At 47.9% G+C, this 20,926-nt stretch overlaps 1 protein-coding gene across 1 annotated transcript in view; it reads right to left on the minus strand.

Annotated features, from left to right (window-relative positions):
- Positions 1-20,926, minus strand: part of FERMT2 (FERM domain containing kindlin 2) — a 78,106-nt gene that overhangs the window by 25,104 nt on the left and 32,076 nt on the right. The window contains exons 4-8 of the mRNA XM_063946599.1: positions 3,850-3,996; positions 3,681-3,713; positions 3,222-3,447; positions 3,008-3,110; positions 3-68 (exon numbers count right to left, since the gene is read on the minus strand). Of these exons, the coding sequence (XP_063802669.1) occupies positions 3-68; positions 3,008-3,110; positions 3,222-3,447; positions 3,681-3,713; positions 3,850-3,996 (575 nt within the window). The remainder of the gene's footprint in view (positions 1-2; positions 69-3,007; positions 3,111-3,221; positions 3,448-3,680; positions 3,714-3,849; positions 3,997-20,926) is intronic.

The raw sequence follows: 20,926 nt of genomic DNA on the forward strand, positions 1-20,926 counted from the left end.
TCTATCTCCTCCAGAAGGATGGACCATTTCGCTTGTTCAAAGAGCTGATTGATCCGGATGGCGTCATACTGCAACACATCAATACAGGAGAATCAGTCCGTGCGTATGCAGTGCCCAAGACCTCCGACCACCAAACCCATGATACATGACCTCCGACCCCACGAACCTGCTAAATACAGCGACAGCACGGGGACCACCCAAAACCGTTTTACTTTAGAACGTTATCGCTTTCCCTGGCGGACGTTTGATGCTGCCTGCGTTACTTAGCAAACAGCTGTACGGCTATAGTCAGGGATGTGGAATGTTAGGTCAACATTCTGAATGCCGACGGCGTAATGTCACCATGGTCTGAATGTTTATATTTAGGATGTTGACCTGTTCAGCACGTCGACACAGTCACAGGTCAACAACAGCATTTTAAGATAACCATGTGTTGTGTTGACATTCTGGCTGCAGACATTCACGTCGACACTGACAGAGTTGAGATTATGGCATCAACATAATTATTGTAAACCCTACAGCAGGGTGGGGCAATAAGCGGCACTCCAGCTGCTGATGAACTACACATCCCAGCATGCCAACGTTTTAGCATGGCCTAATCGTAATACTGTGGCAGGGAATGCTGGGATGTGTAGTCCCACCTTACTGCCCACGCCAGCTCTAGAGTCTCATCTGTCTATTCTTAGTTCAAACCACAGTATACTCAAACGCTCATCACTTATTTTGGGAACTTGGATGGTAACCTTTAAAAAAAAAAAAAATGTATGTCAAGAGTGATTCCCACCAGAGACATCTGCTGTATTAGAGGTCGCTGATCCCTGCACTGTGCTGAGTAAGTGCGTAAGGTCACCTATTCATCCATATTTAGGGTACAATTGCCTTTACTCTGGGCAGAGACAGATTTGTAAGTTTTTATTTTTGTACTAGGCGATTCATCGCACCTTACGGGCGCTCTTCACACTGTCATAAGGGGCTACGCCCCCTTAACCCTTGCACGCCCTTATGGCATGCAATATTTGTATTACATGGAGTATTATCTCCAATCATAATTGTGTGTGGGGTTAAATATTGCACGGAAAAAGGGCGTGCGATGGTTAAGGGGTCGTAGCCCCTTGCAACGGCGTGAACAGCGCACACAGGGCCTGATGAATTAGTTAGGAGGTGCTGTGGTGGGTCCAGGGAAAGACACGGATGGGGGAGGGGTCCGGGGGTGCTACAAGTGGGGGAAGGGGGGTGGTCGCGGGGTTGCAGCGGGTGGGGCTGGTGCAGTGGTGCTGCGGGTGGGGGAGGGGCAGGTGCATGGGTGCCATGGGTGGGAGGGGGGGTCTAGAGCCACAGCGGGTGTGGCCCACAGCCACCGCAGGTGGTGGAGGGGGGTGTAAGCATGCCGCGGATGGGGCCCGGAGGTACTGCGAGTGGGGGAGGGGCGGGTAATGCTTCTCCACCTGGAAGCAGCTAGGCTGCTGTCCTCCCTTTGGCAGTGGCTCTCCCGGAGACTCGCACAGCATCCAGTCACTATTGTTAGCGCTGGTGACCCAACACGCCGCATTACAGGGAAGAAGATGCACTCAAACTACAGCTCCCAGCAGCCCTTAGCACCGGAATGCTTCGGCACTAAGGGCTGCTGGGAGCTGTAGTTTATGCAGTGCGTCTACTTCCCTGTAATGCTGCGCATTGGGACACCGGCGCTAACAATAGTGACTGGCTGGCAGAACCGACTGACTCGCTGAATCAATGTAAAAGGTGAGAGTGCTGTGCAGTGTCAGTTACACCGCACACCCACTGCACTGCACACCCACTGCACTGTCACCTTTTACATTGATTCAGCGTCCAGACATTACCTCCGCGATATCACCCACTCTGTTACATTAGCCATCTCAGGGCTTCCAGGCCGGCAGCCCAGGTGCTGTGTTGCGGAGTCAGCACCTCTGGGGATCTGGGAGCGGCTGTAGCGGGGCGGCACTTCTGTGACATCACGCGCAGAGGAGGCTCCGGGGCTCAGAGTATGCGGCGCAGGGAGGGCTATGAAATCCTTCCGCTGCGCCGCTTTCATACACATCAATGCCGGTGACCGCAACAGCTTTTGTTCCACCTGTGCAGTGTCTAGGGAGTGGGGATTGTTGATGGTGGAGGGGGCAGGCGGACTGGCAGCAGGACATAGGACGCTGCAGTAAAATGATGTTGTTCCCCCTATCTACAGCGCAGAGACTTGCTGCAGATGCAGTGGCATACCCTCCAGCTGCACCTTTTTGGCAGGTACAGTGCCTTTTTTTTTTTTTTATGGTCTGTACCGATTTTTGGTTCTCCAAACTTCCATTGAAAGTATAGCAAAAGGGGCATGGACACGCCACTTTAACCGTGGCCACGCCCCCTTTTCAAATTTGTACCGATTTTTATGTGTAAAGTGTTGGAGGGTGTGTTGCTGCAGATGCAGTGGGACTATTTTGGGGTGTGGACCTGGAGCTGCAGCTCCATCAGCCCCATTGTTAATCTTGCTCTGGGAACACAGCAGCCAAAGGGCAGTGCCTCCCATTGGATGTAACCTGTGTGGGAGGGCGTTTCTCGCCCAATCAGATGTGGACTGGGTGTGATAGACCCACCACTAACCCAATGAGAGCTCCTAGCCACACCCAGCGTTACACACAGAGTCACTCTGGGCAATTATATAGGAGATTTGTTCTATAGAGATAGAAAAAATAAATAAAAATTCAGGATGACTGGGGAAGCAGACGCAGGCCCCGACTGTGCCCACAAAACCTCATGGCAGACCCCACAGACCCGATTGCCTGCCGAAAGCCAGGCAAGGCTAGAAAGGTCCAGACGTCAGAATAAGGAACAGAGATAAAACAGCAGATGGACCGTTATCATTTGGCGTCTAGACGCTCACTCCAGTTTCGCAGGTGGACATGGAGCTAAAGGGTCGGTGTAAGCAAGAGTCGGTGGAAGCATAATAATTGATTCCGAAACATCCCACTGCAAGTACTGGGGGGGAAAACAGCTGAAATACCTTTGGATTCAAGTCGAAGAAGCTGTAGTATTTAAATCTAAGTAGTAAGGCTTCATTCTCCTTCACCTCTTGTTCCATGAGAGACCGAGAGGAATCTAGCCACCTACAAAAATAAAGTCACAACATCCTTCACGTAAGGTCTATGGTGTTCTCACAGAAACAGGTTTTGTTGGGGGAAAGGAATTAGGGAGGAGGGGGCGACAGAGCCACTTACCCCTGATTTATTTTGGCTTTGTCAAGAAGGGATTGGGGCTTGTACATTTTGGCCACAACATCTGGAGAGGTGATTGGCTGGCTAACGGCAAGAATTCCAGGATTCCCCTCCGACAAAGCACTGTCACCAAACCAGGCTGACGTAGGTGAGAGGGGGCTACCATCACGGGAATCGTACGTGGGGGTCATGGTTTTACTGTATAGACCCGGGCTGGAATATATACTTCCTGATGGAGAAGAAAAAGTTTTTTTTAATGGTCTTTAAAAAAAGTCAGAAGGATTAAACCTTTAAAAAAATTAAGTAAATAAATAAAAAGAAATAAAAAAAAAAAAAAAAACCCACACCACACATTTTCCTACATGCTTCTGGAAGCCGCAAAAGGAATACAAAGAGTGGAAAAACACAAGAGCAAGTACAGAACAGCGACATGAAGGCGCAGAAGGAGGAGTAAGAACTCACCTTTCACTGGACCAATGTATAGAACATCAGTGCCTACAGAAACCAGGAGGAAAAAAAGAGAAAGGAAATGAGACAGAAAGAGAGACAGTGAAGAACAGGAGGAAGAGAGCGCACGTTGGTAAAGATTGTGAGGCATCAATGAAACACTGGTTTCGGGCCCTATACTAACCAGACCCCGGTGTCAATAAGGGCCCTTCGAGTTCAAGAATGTTTTCCTCCGTCAGGTCGTCAATCTTTTTCTTCTTCTTCTTTGTTGGGTCTCTCGGTGGGTCTCTCGGTTTCCGGAGCAGCGACAGTTCTTCGGGATGTCTAATATCTAAGACAAAAAAAAAAAAAAAAAAAGGGATAGAGAATATGAAAAAAACAGTTATTAACAGTTACTTATATAGCACCAGCATATTCTGTTGCGCTTAACAATTGGAACACACAGTAATAAAAAAAACAAGACCAGGTAATGGGCGACAGGGGTGAGGGCCCTGAGAGCTTACAATCTATAGTATTCTTATCAATGCCGGTAATTCCTTTTCTTGTAGTCCATAGTGGATACTGGGGTTTCTGTACTTTAGTACCATGGGATATAGATCAGGTCCACTGGAGCCTGGCACTTTAAAACCTTGGTTTGTGCTCCTCCCCTCTATGCCCCTCCTACCAGACTCGGTCTACGAAACTGCCCGAGGAGACGGACATACCACGAGAGAAGAACAAATCCAAACAGCAGGGCGGCATCAAGCACACACACACACACACACACACACACACACACACACACACACACAAAACCAAAAGGAGGGCGCTAACCAGAACAGAGGATAGCAACACCAACCAAACCAGGATAGCAAAATATCCCAACGGCGGGCCAACCAAATACTTAGGTAAGCAGGAATCGAAGCATTGAGGCGGGTGCCCAGTATCCACTACGGACTACGAGAAAAGGAATTACCGGTAGGTATTAAATTCCGATTTTCTCTTACATCCTAGTGGATACTGGGGTTCTGTACTTTAGTACCATGGGGAAGTCCAAAGCTCCCAAACGGGTGGGAGAGAGTGCAGAGACCCCTGTAACACCACCTGACCAAACTGAAGGTCATCCTTGGACAAGATGTCGAACTGCTAGAATTTCACACAAAAAAAAAGTTAAGTGTCCGAACCAGACCAAGTAGCAGCTCGACACAACTAAGGCCAAGACACCCCGGAAGAGCCTACAGACCTCGTTGAGTGGCCTGAATAGAAGTCAGCGAAGGCAGAGCCACCAAAGTATAAGCGTGCTGAATGGTCAACCTGAGCCAATGAGCAAATGATTGCTTATAAGCGGTACAACCAATCTTGGTGGCATCATAAACGACAAACAGCGAGTCAGATTTCCGATGACGAGCCGTCCTCTTGACAAATCTTCAGAGCCCTCATCACATCCAAGGACTCTGGACCAATGGAAGGGTCAGACAACACTGGAACCACAATGGGTTGAGTCACATGAAAGCTAAAATCACTTTTGGCAAAAACCGAGGACGGGTCCTGAGTTCCGCCCTGTCTTCATGAAAAATCAAATAAGGCTCTTGCATAAGGCCCCTAATTTAGAGGCACGTCTGGCAGACGCCAATGCCAACAACATCACACTCTTCCAGGTGAGAAATTTTAACTCCACCCTATGTAAGGGTTCAAACCAGTCAGACTGAAGAAAGGACAGAACCACATTAAGATCCCACGGAGCCGTGGATAGGCAAGAAGGGCGGTTGCATATGAACTCTTTAGGAAAGTTTGTACTTCCGGCAACATGGCAAGTTGTTTGTGGAAGAAAATAGAGAGCGGCAAAATCTGGGCTTTGATGGAGCCTAAACATAGGCCCATATCCACTCCCGCTTGTAGGAAAAGTAGATAACGACCAATTCTAAGTTCCACGGGAGACACCTTTCTACTTTCACTCCAGGAAACATACTTCTTCCAGATACGATGATAATGTTTTAACGTCACCATCTTCTTGGCCTGGACCATGGTGGAAATAAGCCGGGAGGGAAGACCTATTCTCGCTAGAATCTCCCTCTCAACTTTCAAGCCGTCAAACATAGCCATTGCAAGTCTGGGTAGACGAACGGACCCTGTTGAAGAAGATCCTTTTGGAGCGGCAGAGGCTAGGGATCCTCCAGAGACATGGATAGGAGGTCTGAGCACCACGCACGTCTACGCCAAGCCGGGGCAATTAGAATTGCTTGAACACTTTCCCTTCTTAGTCTTTTAGAACCTTGGGATTAGCGGTAGAGGAGGGAACAGGTACACAAACTGGTACATCAACGGTGTCGTCAGCGTGTCCACTGCTACAGCCTGTGGATCCCTCGTTCTGGAACAGTAACGGCCTAGTTCTTGTTGAGACGAGAAGCCATCAGATCCATCTGCGAACAGCCCCACCGCTGAGTTAACTGTTGAAACACCTGGGGGATGTAGGGCCCATTCCCCCAGATGGAGGTTGTGTTTGCTGAGGAAATCCGCTTCCCAGTTGTCCACTCCTGGAATGAAGATGGCTGAGATGGCCCTTGTATTGGCCTCCGCCCAGAGAAGGATTTTTGACACTTCTTGCATCACCACTCTGCTTCTTGTTCCTCCTTGTCGGTTTATGTAGGCCACTGGCGTGGCGTTGTCCGATTGAACCTGGATTGCCTGATCCCTCAGGAGATGGGAAGCTTGCAGAAGGGCATTGTAAATTGCCCCGAGTTTCAGGATATTTAATCGGCAGAGCAGATTCCTGACGCGACCATATCTCCTGGAACTGGGCCCCTTAGGTCCCATCCCCCCAACCCCGGAGGCTGGCATCCATTGTCAGTAGAATCCATGATTGGATATTGAAATGCCTGCCCACTCCATTACCAGGTGAGGAACTTGAAGCCACCATAATAGAGAAATCTGGGCTTCCGGAGAAGGTCACTTCCTGATGCATGGGAAGGAGAGACCTCGACCATTTGCCCAGTAGATCCAGGTGAAAAGGCCGGGCATGAAATCTTCCGTATCGGATTGCCTCGTAAGCACCAACCATCTTGCCCAGCAAACGTTTGCAAAGATGTATGGACACCTTGCGAGGACGGAGCACTGAGCGGACTAAAGCCTGAATAGCCAAGGCCTTGTCAATCGGAACACACACCTTTTGAGACACTGTATCCAGTATCATTCCCAGGTATTGGAGACGTTGGGTCGGTTCCAGGTGAGATTTCTGGAAGTTTAGGATCCAACCCTGATCCGTAAAGCAGGCGAGCAGTCAGATCGATGCTGTGCAATAGACGCTCCCTGGACATCGCCTTTATCAGGAGATTGTCCAAGTAGGGGACTATGTTGACTCCCATCATACGCGGTTGCAGCATCATCTCCGCCATGACTTTGGTGAAGACTCTCGGAGCCGTTGACAGGCCAAAAGGGCAAGGCCTGAAAGTGGTCATCCAAGATGGCGAACCTGAGGTAAGCTTGATGAGGGGGCCACATGGGAATGTGCAAGTAAGCATCCTTGACATCTAGGGATACCAGAAATTTCCCCTCCTCTAGATTGGGCACCACTGCCCGCAGGGATTCCATCTTGAATTTGAACACCCGCAGATACGGTTTAAAGACTTCAGGTTTAAGATGGGTCGCACCGAACAGTCTAGTTTTGGAACAAAAAGACTGGAGTAAAAACCCCTGTTGCATGACGGAGGTGGTACTGGAACCACCTCCCCTGTCCGCAAAAGTTTTTGAATAGCCTCTTGCAAGGTAACCCTTGCTGCGGTTAAAACTGGTAAGCAATATTTTAAATCTGAGGAGGAAGTGCTTGAAATTCTAGCCAGTATCCCTGGGAAATGAGGTCCCTCACCCACACGTGGGCAAAGTGTTGAAGGCGAGCACCCACCTGAAGTCGCCTTGCCGCTGGGCCCAACCGTCACGCGGAAGGCTTAGCAGCAGGGTATCCGGTGGTCTGGCCCAGGTAGGCAGCAGCTGCAGGTTTACGGACTTACCACGAGATCCTCTCAGAGTGGTGGAGACGCCCCAGCCCCTACCTCTTAACCTTGCACACGATAGGACTATTTTACTTGTGACTTATGCGCTATAAATACAGGTGCAAGCAAAATATTACTTTTTTTGGTGCAGCTGAAGTCAGCTGCTACTAATTGCGCTGTGTGAACACACAGACACTGAATGACTGAATTGCTGCTTTGTGTGTATATATTTTTTCCTATAGATTAGATTATTTGTATGCAATTATTATTCATTAGCGCCTAGATAACTTTGGGGATTATACACGAAAGGATTGCAAATAGGGTCATGTGTGAGAACGTCTAGCAGGAGGCGCAGCCGACGGCAGATAAGTAGACTTACCCGCCGTTGCCTGGGAGATCCATTTATTTAAGTTGTCCTCCAACAAGGCATCACCTGTAAAGGAAGATTTTCTACACCCTTTTTGGAATCAGCGCCCGCTCACCGTTGACGTAATCACAGAGCTCTGCATGCCGAAAAAGCCATAGCAGTAGTGCGCCCATTTATCTTACACAATTCCTTAATAGCCTTGCGCATAAAATTAGCAGCACCCTGTATGTGTTGCAGCCAGAGTAATGACCTCATCCTGGGGCAGATTGTCTAAACCATTAATAATATGATCGGACCACTTGACCATTGCCCTAGAAATCCACCCACAAACTATTGTGGGATGTTGTGCAACGCCCGCTGCCGTAAAAAATTGCCTTGAGAGTGGTCTCAATTTTACGGTCAGCCGACTCTTTTAGCAGTACCAATTTCTTAGACAGTCTGGACAGACGTATCTACTGACGGAGAGTTTCCCCATACCTTCCTGTCCTCAGCTGGGAGGGGAAGGTAGCTAAAAACCTGAGGAATTTTACATTTCTTATCAGGGTTTAACCATGGTTTCCCTGGCCAGGAGTTTAACTCATTTTGACACAGGGAAAGTGGCTCAGGTCCAACATTAAAGTACAACTCCTCACCTGGTTCTGCCTCTGATCTGGTATGTGAAGAACCTCTTACAGCAAAACTGAGGGCCTTCACCCCTGGGGACAGAGCGGTCCTCATCCACATCATCATCATCATCCATATCAGGCTGATCATAATCTGACTGGAGCACCTGTGGCAGTGAGTGTTTATGTGAAACCAACAGAGGGGGCTGAGAAGCCTTTCTGGTATCTGCTGCTTTAGCCACACAATCAATAGACTGTTTCAACACCTGTCTCTCCTTTTTAGCTGCCGCTAATTCTGAATTGACATTCAGAATCATGCTTTTAAAATTATCTAACCAATCAGGTGCCTGTGAACTGTGTCCCTGTAGAGATGAGGAGCATTGTTCACATGAGGGACCCCTCTGAATAAGGGGTAGAGTTACAAGCAGCACACATAACCATGCCCAGACATACTTACACAACTGAAAATACAGCGCAGCTCACAAAAACAAAACAAAAAAACCCACACACCTCCACACAGACCCTAGAGAGCCCCTGGAGTGACACTGAGGAAACGGAGACCAGCACACAAACACAGCAGCCCAGTGTGTGAATTTAAGTGTAGAACCTGATATGTGCAGTGGCGCTACCACTGGTGTGCTCCCCCCTGCTAGGACCTCCTGATACCAGTACAGAGTCTGTAGCAGTGTGGGTCCCCGGAGGGGCACCGTGCATGCAGCCTGGATGATCCGCAGCAGCAGGAAATGGCGCCTTTCCGCCTCTGGTCCCGCTCCAGGAAGCTCCGCCCCTTGCAATGGCGCACGGACCCCGATTTTTATTTATTTCTTTTTAAACCATAACAGTACACACAAAGCCTCGTCTGACAGCGAGCACTGCGGAGGAGAGACCGTTTTGTCCGCAGTGTAACACTCACCGCACCGGACGATCTTCGGCATCTGTTAGAGGGTGGCGGCTAGCTGCTGCCGTGGGCACACACAGTAATGGTGTGTGAAACAGCGCCTCAGGAGTTCAGTGGCCTGTCAGCTGGGATTATGAACCATTAACCCTCAGGAGGTTGGTTCGGTCTCCCCTCTGAGTCCCATGAAGCAGGTAGACTGGTTGCCAACCAGAGCTACCTGAAAATAATAAACTAAAATAAAAAGATGGAAAAATCTCTGGAGCTCCAGAGAAATGCACCAGGCTCCTTGGGCACATTTTTCTAAACAGAGTCTGGTAGGAGGGGCATAGAGGGGAGGAGCCAGCAAACACATACACACAGTAAAGGTTTTAAAGTGCCAGGCTCCAGTGGACCCGATCTATACCCCATGGTACTAAAGTACAGATCCCCAGTATCCACTAGGACGTAAGGGGGTACAGCCTACAATAATGCTTATGCAATGCCCCCAGTCCCCTAATAAACCAACAAGACCCCTGCGCCTCAGTTACTCTGGAGTGAATAATGGACACGCTGAAAAATCCCTCAATCTGGCAAAATCCATTTACAACAGCGAGTAATTCACAATTTAATAAGTCACCCATTGTTGCATCAGGTTCTCCCTTGAGAGGAAAAGCATCGTTATTGTGGGCGCACAGCCGTTACCAGGTAGTCATTGGGGTCTATTCATCCTTCATTATAGTCATGGAAACTACTCTTACACATTGAAGTAACAGTCTAATTCATTGTCAGGGTTTCTAAACGGTCCTCAAGGCACCTGAACTGTCCAGGTTTAAGGCGTCTTGTGCGCAGATGGTATCATCAAATTGATTGAGGTACTAATTAAGTCACCAGTTCTTAAGCATCAATATTCTTAGAACCTGGACTGTTAGGGTGGGGAGGTTAAATAGTTTTGGTCACCCAAACGTAATGAGCAACCATTGAAGCAATTCAATTGTCCCACACCATTGCCCATTAGTGCTGGGTTTAGCCACCTGTTTATGCGCCGATTCATCGCACATTTCAGCTCGCACCTCAGAAGGCTGCAAGCTTAAAATGTGCCCCCCCCCCAGCTATTCATAGCCGAATGGAGCAACAATTGAATTGCAGTGTAGAACAACTGAAATCGCCCCCATAGGCAGTCATGAGTTTGGGAGCCACTGGTCTAACCAAAGCAGATTTCACCAAAATCACCTGCTTACCCGTCGGCACCGAAGGAAATGCAGTCCCCCTACACTATTAAGGGGGGGACATACAAAATTATCAAATTGAACAAGCTCTGTTAAATACATCATCTTCAGAATCTGTCATCATAAACGCCTTCACTGTATTGTGTAATTAGCACCAATCTTCGTGTAAATCACTTTTTTTTTTAGCGGTCAAGTAAAAAAGGATAGTGAAAGGAAAACATTTAGCTTATTTTTTTTGGTCTGGTACGGAGGTGCCCCAGGGTGAATCTATAAAAAGTTAGTATATACTTTTTCTGGACACTAAGGGGTTAATCCAATTCTCACAGGAAATGTGCGAGTGGCTGTTGCAATGGCATGCAAACACCTGCAAATACCCGAACTCGCACCCCCTTTTAGTGACAAAAATTTCGGGGGCTTTAGAACAAAAATCTGCAAGCTGGCGCCAAACTTACTTGCCTCTGTGAAACATCACAGGGAATAGGATTTGACCCTTAAATCTGTAGTGTTCAGGGTTAACACTACTTCAGGAAATGCCGGAGTCCACTAAACGACCTCCTACCTTGAGAAATTCTATGGTGGGGTAAAGACAGCAGAGCATAAAAGGGTTAAACCAGTGGTTTCCAAACATTTTTGGAATCACGGCGCCCTAGAATATCAGAATTTTTTTCACGGCACCCCTAGGCCAAATATTTCTTATTGAGAAATTTAGAAAGAAATATTACAGTAAGTCATACTTTCCTACTTTTGAAAAAGCATTTCAGGAAGATTGTGAAAGTGACACCTATCAGTGCTGACATGGGGGGTCATTCCGAGTTGTTCGCTCGCAAGCTGCTTTTAGCAGCTTTGCACACGCTAAGCCGCCGCCTACTGGGAGTGAATCTTCGCTTATCAAAATTGCGAACGAAAGATTAGCAGAATTGCGAATAGACACTTCTTAGCAGTTTCTGAGTAGCTCCAGACTTACTTGGCATCTGCGATCAGTTCAGTCAGTTTCGTTCCAGGTTTGACGTCACAAACACACCCAGCGTTCGCCCAGACACTCCTCCGTTTCTCCAGCCACTCCCGCGTTTTTCCCAGAAACTGTAGCGTTTTTTCACACACACCCATAAAACGCCCAGTTTCCGCCCAGAAACACTCACTTCCTTTCAATCACATTACGATCACCAGAACAAAGAAAAAACCTCATAATACCGTGAGTAAAATTCCTAACTGCATAGCAAATTTACTTGGCGCAGTCGCACTGCGGTCATTGCGCATGCGCATTAGCGACTAATCGCTCCGTTGCGAGAAAAAAATAACGAGCGAACAACTCGGAATGACCCCCTTGTTCTGCTACATCTGAGAGGTGTGTCATGAAAATGACTTACATCCAAATGAAATGAACCCCAAAGTTAGTAAGATCTACTAAAAGACTCTTATATTTTGCAAGATTTGTTTGTGTATTGTGTTTTACAAGAGGTTCCATTTAAATGTATGCATCTATGATTTCTTTTTTTTCAGGGAGATTGAGGGACCATTCAGGGAGTGAGGGAGATTGCTGCTATTTCAGGGAGTCTCCTGCAGAATGAGGGAGGGTAGACAACTATGCAGTAAGCAGATTGCGTTTATATGTCATCCTTAGGGTCAGTTTAGGGTCAGTTGTGGGGTGAGGGACAAGAGTGCTTCTGTTTGGCCACATATTGTATGACTGGCAGCCACCAGCACTGGTTTTGCCTATTATATTGACCATGAATAATTTGAATTGGTCCTGGACCACCAACCCAGGGCACCCCTGCAAGTGTCCCGAGGCACCCCAGGGAGCCACGGCACACAGTTTGGGAACCTCTGGGTTAAACATTCACCAGCTTTCAAGGACTGGTGTCAAGTTCCCGTGTACATAAATAGAATTTCCACAAAAGGTGCTATTACCCAATTACAGGGTCTGAGCGAGTTGCTGCAGCATACATATACTGTACACCTGTGTGCTTTGTGGGGGTCATTCCGAGTTGACCGCTCGCAACTTTTTGCAGCACTGCGATCAGATAGTCGCCGCCTATGGGGGGGGGGGGGAAAGGGGGGGGGAGATGTGTATTTTTGCTTTGCAAGTGTGCGAATGCTTTTGCTGCCGACGGCACAAAAACGTTTCTTGCAGTTTGAGTATTTTTGGACTTACGCAGCCGCTGCGATCACTTCAGTCTTTTTGGTCCTGGAATTGACGTCAGACACCCGCCCTGCAAATGCTTGGACACGCCTGCGTTTTTCCAAACACTCCCAGAAAACGGTCAGTTGACACCCACAAACGCCCTCTTCCTATCAATCTCCTTGCGATTGGCTGTGCAAATGGATTATTCGTTAAATCCATCGCCCAGCACTGATCCTCTTTGTACCCGTACGATGCACCTGCGCATTGTGGTGCATGTGCAGTTTTGCAGAGATTTAACCAGATTGTAGCGCTGCAAAAAGTTGCTAGCGAGCGACCAACTCGGAATGACCCCCTGTGTGCGCCATCTTGCACAGGCCTGACCATACGTACTATCAGAAACAGTCTGAACTTTCCATGGATTGTGTATAAAACAGCATTATGTACAGAGCAAAGTCTCTACTTCCCTAGGTGGTCACACACACACACACACACACACACACACACACACACACACACCTTCCATTCTGAGAAGTTTAAGGGACTTTTTTTTGTTATTATTCTAAAAACAGAAATATCCATACAATGCACACTCTCATTGCCCGGTGGCCAGTGATATTCAACATGGAAAATACGTATAGAGAATCCAGCCTAAGGGACATCTGTTTCGAACAGCAGTGATGAAGCGGCTGCAGCACCCAGTGCGAGTTTTGGAACACCGCACCAATTGAGAAAGCACATTTTTGTGGGTCTGATGAAAAATGTGTTTTGTTTTTGTTTTTTTTAAATAGCAGAGTCAACGACCAGGAACACAATGTGCTCCTGACAGCAGAGGGCATCCAGCAAGACTAGGAAGAGAGTGCACATAGGAATATGATAAAACCTCTCGCAGCCTTTTAGGGAGACTGCAGATTCGCTCCCATTGTGCAATCTGACAGATGACAGAACAGCAGGAAACCAAGATGTGTTCTCCTAACCCAGTGCTAAATCCGAGTCATCATTCTCCCGATTGCTAGAGAATGGTACACAACTAGGCAGAAGACCCCCATTGACCGAATCACAGGTTACGTCAGGCACAGAGATGCCCAAATTCAGGGCACGTTTCCAAGAAAGGGTTTACTCCTGTGTCCCACTATAACCGATAGGGGCGGATTAACAGGTTAGCTGCCCAGGTATCCCACACAGTTACATCACCAGCGTGCGGTGGCATAATGTGATCTAATGGGCACTGCCGTGTGGAACCCATGTGCGTTGCTTGGCGTATTTACACATTCTACGTTTTAATAACGCGAATATCTGTACCGGGCGACGAAATCCTAAGTCACAAGTGGACGGGCATATTCAAATGGGTCGGCTGGCCAGATACATCAGGCGGACGATTGGTAAGCGTGTACCTAAGTTAAGAACACGTCCCTTTTCTAAATACAGCCACTCGCGTGGGTTTCAGAGGTTTTACGCTTAATCCCAGATTAACAGGATGGAAAGGAATCATGTTATGGAGCAAGGCCATAGACCGAAAGGGTAGTGGGCAAGTGGAATAGCCTCCCATCAGAGGTGGTAGAGGCTAAGACTGTAGAGCAATTTAAACATGCTTGGGATAGACATATAAATATCCTTACAAAGAATTAAGGTTCAAAAAGGGTTGAGATTACCTAAAAGGATAAAAAAGCGGCAGACTAGATGGGCCAAGTGGTTCTTATCTGCCGTCACATTCTAGGTTTCTATAGATTTCTCCACACATTAAGGGCCTGATCCATTCAGTGGTTTTTAAATATGGCAATTTTGGCTAAAATTCTAAAGCAAAGATTTGCATCCAGACCGAGGGAGAGCATATTTGCAGAACGGGGTTTTATCTTGGCTCTACAGCAATACATGATGGTAACGACTACACCACACGCACACAGGCTCCTCATGCAGAGGCTGAACGGCATTGTTCATTAAGAGCCACCATGAAGGAAACACTCGAGCACCTCCTTCCCCAGCAGTAGCGACTTACAAGCCGGCTGCGTATCCGGTTTCAGGCTTTGAAGCCACTGACAGATGTAGGAGGGGGTGACGCTGCTAAATAGGTCTCTGGACAGAGGTTTAAAGGCCGCACCACCCCCTCCAGTTACACAATCTCTCCGAAGTGTGTGTGTGTGGTTCTCTACCATTGCTCCACTCAAAGGTACAAGCAGAGCAACCAGCAAATGGGTCAATCCCACGACGACAGGCACCAAGGCCCTCATTCCGACCCGATCACACACTGCACTTCCTCACAGCGGTGCGATTGGGTCTGGCGTGCGCATTGCGCACACGCATCGTTGCCCGGTGACAGCCATCACCGGACAACGACGCTGGCAGCGGAGAAAGCGGTTGCAGCGGCAGCCGCAAGACAATTGACTGCAGAAAGGCGTTCCGGGGCATCAACTGATCGTTGGAGCCACTCTCGGGGAGTGGTAAGAAAAACGTAGGCGTGTCCAGGCGAACGGCTGACGTCAAAGCCGAGCCCATCATCGCTGGATCCGTCGCACAGGGTAAGTATGTCCAGGGATGGTCTTGATTTGTGAGAAACTTTTTTAGCATAGCAGGGCTGCACAAGCGATCGCAGCCTTACTATGCTATAATACACTCCCCCATAGGCGGAGATTAGTTGATCGCAGCAGCAAAAAGTTGCTTGGTGCGATCAACTCGGAATGAGGGCCCAAATGCACTGCAGTGCAAATTCTGCCGGGTTACAGAATGGGTTTGAAAAATGACAGGGGTTGGTTCATCTCTCTCCACGACTTTGTAAATAGAACCCAAAGGCTTGATACATAATATATCACCAAACCACCGTAGTACATTGCCAATGCTTGCACCAAGCCTTGCCAACCCCTTGTTACCAGGACATTCAGCTCCGGTTTGTTTAGATCATGGAAATGGGACGATGAATACAGGTTGATCATTTTGCCCACAATTCCTCCGTACAAGCCTTGGCTTGCATATGGGATACTCGGCACCTAGCTCTAGAAGACATTATCATTTACAAGTAACTGTTCAAGTCCAAGACTTCTAAAAGCCAAAAATGATGTCAAACAGCTTCTAAATTTATTAAGCCAGCACCGCCTAGATGCCAAGTGTATAAGCTGAATCTATGCCACAATAAAAGGATGGCAAAGCTTCCATTAATGGCTCATAGCAAAGAGTTTGGGCAGGGAACGTTCAGGGAGAGATCTGTCAGGCGGTGACCATTAGTTCCTCCCCTTAGCCATAGGAACAATACATTAGCGTATTATCACTACGTCCTTGGTGAGGTTTTGCAAGATTGTGCCACCCATTAAAGATCCAGGCCGAATGAAAATAGCGCTGGTTTTAGCAGCGTGGGTCTAACCTGCCGTCATCGTGGGGTATAACCAATAGGCATTTTTTCCAATAATGGATCTATATAACAGTTAGTTCTCTGGCTCCTAGCAAACATTTCTACTGATCGGAAACAGGCCTATGAAGAAATAAAATCAAGGTCGCCACGTGCCTAGGGTTGAGAAACGAGGTGTATGGAGCTTGTACAGGCTGGTAATTCGGTTGAAAAGGAAGATATTCCGCTGGGACGCTACTGTCTGGAAACATGCAGGCAATATAAACAGACGTAATGGATCACAAAACCATCCAGCCTTACGGCAAGTAACTGGAGAATACACCAGGGTCCCCGGCTCCTCGCTGGGATACATAATTCACTGATGTTCTCATTATCTCTGGACACAATTCTTACTTACTGCTGAACATGGTGCCCAAGCGTAAACGTCATCAGCTTCTGGGGCAAAGGAGGAGAATTCACAGCTCTGGCTGTGCCTGTTATACCGCAATATCCTATTCCAGACAATGCACGCATTTATACCCGTACAGAGGTGGCCGTTAGCACCATGCAGCCAGCGGCTTATTTTCTGTGGTTACTAGGAAAGTTATAGTCGTGTTTGATTGGTGAAATCACCTTTTTCTTGTGCACTAGTCACAATGCACCAATAATCACATCACCAACATTTTAAAGCAGATCACAGGGGCAATGCTGCATGTAAAACCCTCACTCCCTGCGCAATCCTGTCATCTCTTTAAATCCTTATGATCCCTCTCCCTTTATGTACGAGCCCAATGACAACATATACCCCCAAGAGGGGGGGGGGGGGGGGGGGAACCACACAACACATGGTAAGATCTACAATTAAACAGGAATAAAATAAGCAGTTTTGCTGCACAATGCAATGGAAGCTCTCACGAGCAGGGCCCTCTTCCCTCATGTGTTATTCCTTCTTTAAACTTAAACTATCTTGTATTCCACAGTCCCTTCCACGACCCAAAATACCTTGGTTTCCCCCACCCCCGGGATACTTATTTCAGTGTCGTCTGCTGATGCAGCAGTGTTACTATACCCTGTACTTGTCCTATATGGTCTTGAACTGTAAGTCATCAGCTTTTTGTTTATGTACTCTAACTGGGCGCTGTGGATCCCTTGTGGTGCCATAAAATATTAATAAAAAATAGGGACTGTTCCTGGAAACTGGGGACAGTTGGTAACGCAGACTACCTCGATAAAGCGCAATGGGAAGACTTCCGACCACTGACGTCCTGTAGGGACGCTTCGGATGACGGCAGAGACTTCATGAGTTGGGGAATGCGAGATGACCAGATGAAAGTGTTACTGAGCGATTGTTACAGAGACAGCGAAAGGTCAGGCAATAGAGTAGATATTGTTATTAACAAACCCCGTCTGTCAGGCATTTACAATCTTACGGCTCTCACCAAGAAGGACAGGGGGGGGGGGGGGGGGTCGTCACACTGAACAAAGCCATCCCTATGCAGTACAATGTCCGCACACCAGTCCCACACAATTAACTGTATTGAAACCAGCTCATTAACTTCAGCAGACATTGATCAGCCCGAGAGACTTGGTTTATAATGAAGTCACTCAGGAGTTTATAGGGATTTCAGCCTCTCCAATTCCCCCCCCCCCCCCAAACTAGATTAAATTACGGCCCCCGACTCTTAATCAATACAGGCTTGGAGGGAGGGATAGGGTAACAAAGTGAATTATTTTACCTGCAGGTCACCCTCCATTTCACAGCTAAACGTATACAGCAACATCAATCAAGGATTTTGAACAGACAAAGCCGATGTCGTTTTATATCTATAGTAAAACCCATAAAACAAAATCAATTGAGGACGGCAGAGCTGTACGCAAACTGACATGCAGGAATTACTGCGCCCGGAACACTAACGAGATCAATAACTAACGACCCATGCCGGAAGCTGTAAATAAAAGTGCAGGACTGTCGCTTTTATCGGTCAATATTCGCAATACATAATTGAAAATAGAAAACGTAAAAACTGTTACATGCCACCCTGACTACATTATTAGTGCCTGGCAAGTCATCGGTATATTAAACGTACCGGCCATCGCTGCAATATACTTGTTCCTAAATCCCCACTTTGCATCATTTATGGCCATGGGGTTTATTTAGATCACCGTCATCCCGTTCCCTACATTACTTCATCTGTTCCGCCGCGTACGTCGGCTACACAAAACGTAGCAACGCAATCTCCTATATAATAGCCCAGATGTGACTGTGTGCCTGTGTGTATAATGCTGGGCGTGGCTAGGCGCTCTCATTGGGTTAGCAGCAGGTCTAGCACACCCAGTCCACAGCTGATTGGGTGAGAAACGCCCTATACACACACAGGTTACATCCAATGGGCGGCTCTGCCCTTTGTTAATCCTGCTCTGGGAACACACAGTAGCCAATGGGGCTGATGGAGCTGCAGCTCAAGCTCCACACCCCAAAATAGGCCCCCTGCATCTGCAGCATCACACCCTCCATCAATTTACACCTAAAAAGAGATACAAATCCGAAAAGGGGGCGTGACCACGGGTAAAGTGGCATGGCCCCACCACTTTTGCTATACTTTCAATTAAAGTTTGGAAGGCGTTCACAGCCCTCCCTGCGCCGCATACTCTGAGCCCCGGAGCCTCCTCTGCGCGTGATGTCACAGAAGTGCCTCCCCGCCACAGCCGCGCACAGATCCCCAGAGGCACTGACTCCGCAACACAGCACCTGGGCTGCCGACCTGGAAGCCCCGAGATGGCTAATGTAACGGATAGAGTGGGTGATATCGCGGAGGATAATGTCTGGACACTAGGTAGACGCCAAGTAGGTGCACTAAATAAACTAAAACTCCCAGCAGCCTTTAGCACCAAAGCATTCCGGCGCTAAGGGCTGCTGGGAGCTGTAGTTTGAGTGCATCTTCTTCCCTGGAATGCGGCGCGTTGGAACACTGGTGCTAACAAGTGACTGGCTGCTGTGCGGGACTCCGGGAGAACCACTGCCAAAGGGAGGACAGCAGCTTAGCTGCTTCCAGGAGTAGCATTACCGCCCCTCCCCCACTTGCAGTACCCCCACACTCCCCCCTCCACCACCCGCGGAGGCTCCAGACCCCCTCGCCCACCACCCCTGCCCCACTCGCGGTACCCCTGCAACCGCTACTCTCCCACCAGCGGCAGCTCCGGACCCCACCCGCGACACCCGCCCCTCCCTCACGACACCACTGCTCCAGCCACTTCCCCCACCAGCGGCACCCCAGCAACCGCCCCTCCCTCACTTGTAGTACCCCCGGACCCCCTATCATCCGTGTCTCCCAACCACAGCACCTACTATTGTACATGCAATATTTAACCACTCACACAATTATGATTGGAGGTAATACTCCATATAATACAAATACTGCACGCCACAAGGGCGTGCAAGGGTTATGGGGGCGTAGCCCCTTACGACGGTGTGAAGAGCGCCCGTAGGGCGCGATGAATCACCTAGTTTATCATAATAGACCCTCAGAGAGAAATCTGCCCCCCCCCCCGCGAAGCCATGAAACAGTCGTTGCTGGCAGCACAAATGCTCCGGCAAGAGGGTACACGGCATGGATTTCCTAGTGCAGGCAGGGGAGGATGTGTCCTAGCAGAATTCCACAGCCGGGCAGCAAAACGGGGAGAATCTAAACCAGCAGTCTGCCGGGGAGAGCTGAATCTCCTCTCTCTCATCTCGGGTGGTTTGTAATTGCTTTATGTGTCCTTATAGTGTATGTTTCTTTAGGTCGACAGAGTCTAGGTCAAACCCAAAAGGTCAACTTGCACAAAGTTGAGATGAAGTGTCGACACAGGAAAACGTCGACGTGAGTTTTTAAGGTTTTTGTGGCGGCAATTTTCAAACATTTAGCACATTGACCCCCAATTAGTGCACTGCGTCTACTTGCCATCAAGATAAAACCAAAACTTCATATTTCTTAGAAAATAGAGGAGATTGGGTTCCATTCAATTGGGGCTGTATATCTATAATATACATATATTAAAACTGAGGGGGGTATTCAATTAGTCGCGGTTATTTACTGCAGGCCGCACCTTTATGGCGCTAATTGGATTTCCCCCGACGGGAGATTTTTTTTTTTTTTTTTTACATGTAACCAGATTGGATAGCCTATAAAAATAAATAAATAAATAAATAAATAAATACAGGTGAAACATCGGGAAAAACTTCAGTCTTTCACGCCCAATGTAATTTCACCTGTAATTGGATACCCCCCTCAAGTGTTGTGTCAGTACATAGCATTTTTTTTTTTTAGAAACATTTTCTGAACTATGGAAACGAAAACAAATCTCAATGTTTCAATGTCTGTCTATTCCGGCATCATGCAAAAAGGACTGGATGAATGTGGATGGCACTTTCACTATTGTATAGCGTAGTGACCTAGGGGTCTAATCATGAAGCAGTGGGAAGAGGAAAAAAAAAATAATAAAAAAAAGTGGAGAAGTTGCCCGTGGCAACCAGTTTCGAGGTAACATTTATAAAGTGCATTCTATAATATTATATGTAGCAGCTGATTGGTTGCCGTGGGCAACTTCTCCACTGACTCACTTCACCGCTTCATGAATAGACCCCCTACAAAGAAACAGAGGTATCCATGATTTCGACATCAGGGAGAGAAGCAATAATGAAAAATAAAAACCAGACGCTTGAAACTCTGCGCGTGCAGACTCCTCAAAATGACTGACTGGAATTTCTTAACTCACTTAGTGATTCAGCATTCCACAGAACGTTGGTGTT

Source organism: Pseudophryne corroboree, chromosome 12, assembly GCF_028390025.1.
Source record: "Pseudophryne corroboree isolate aPseCor3 chromosome 12, aPseCor3.hap2, whole genome shotgun sequence".
Classification (NCBI taxonomy): Eukaryota; Metazoa; Chordata; class Amphibia; order Anura; family Myobatrachidae; genus Pseudophryne; species Pseudophryne corroboree.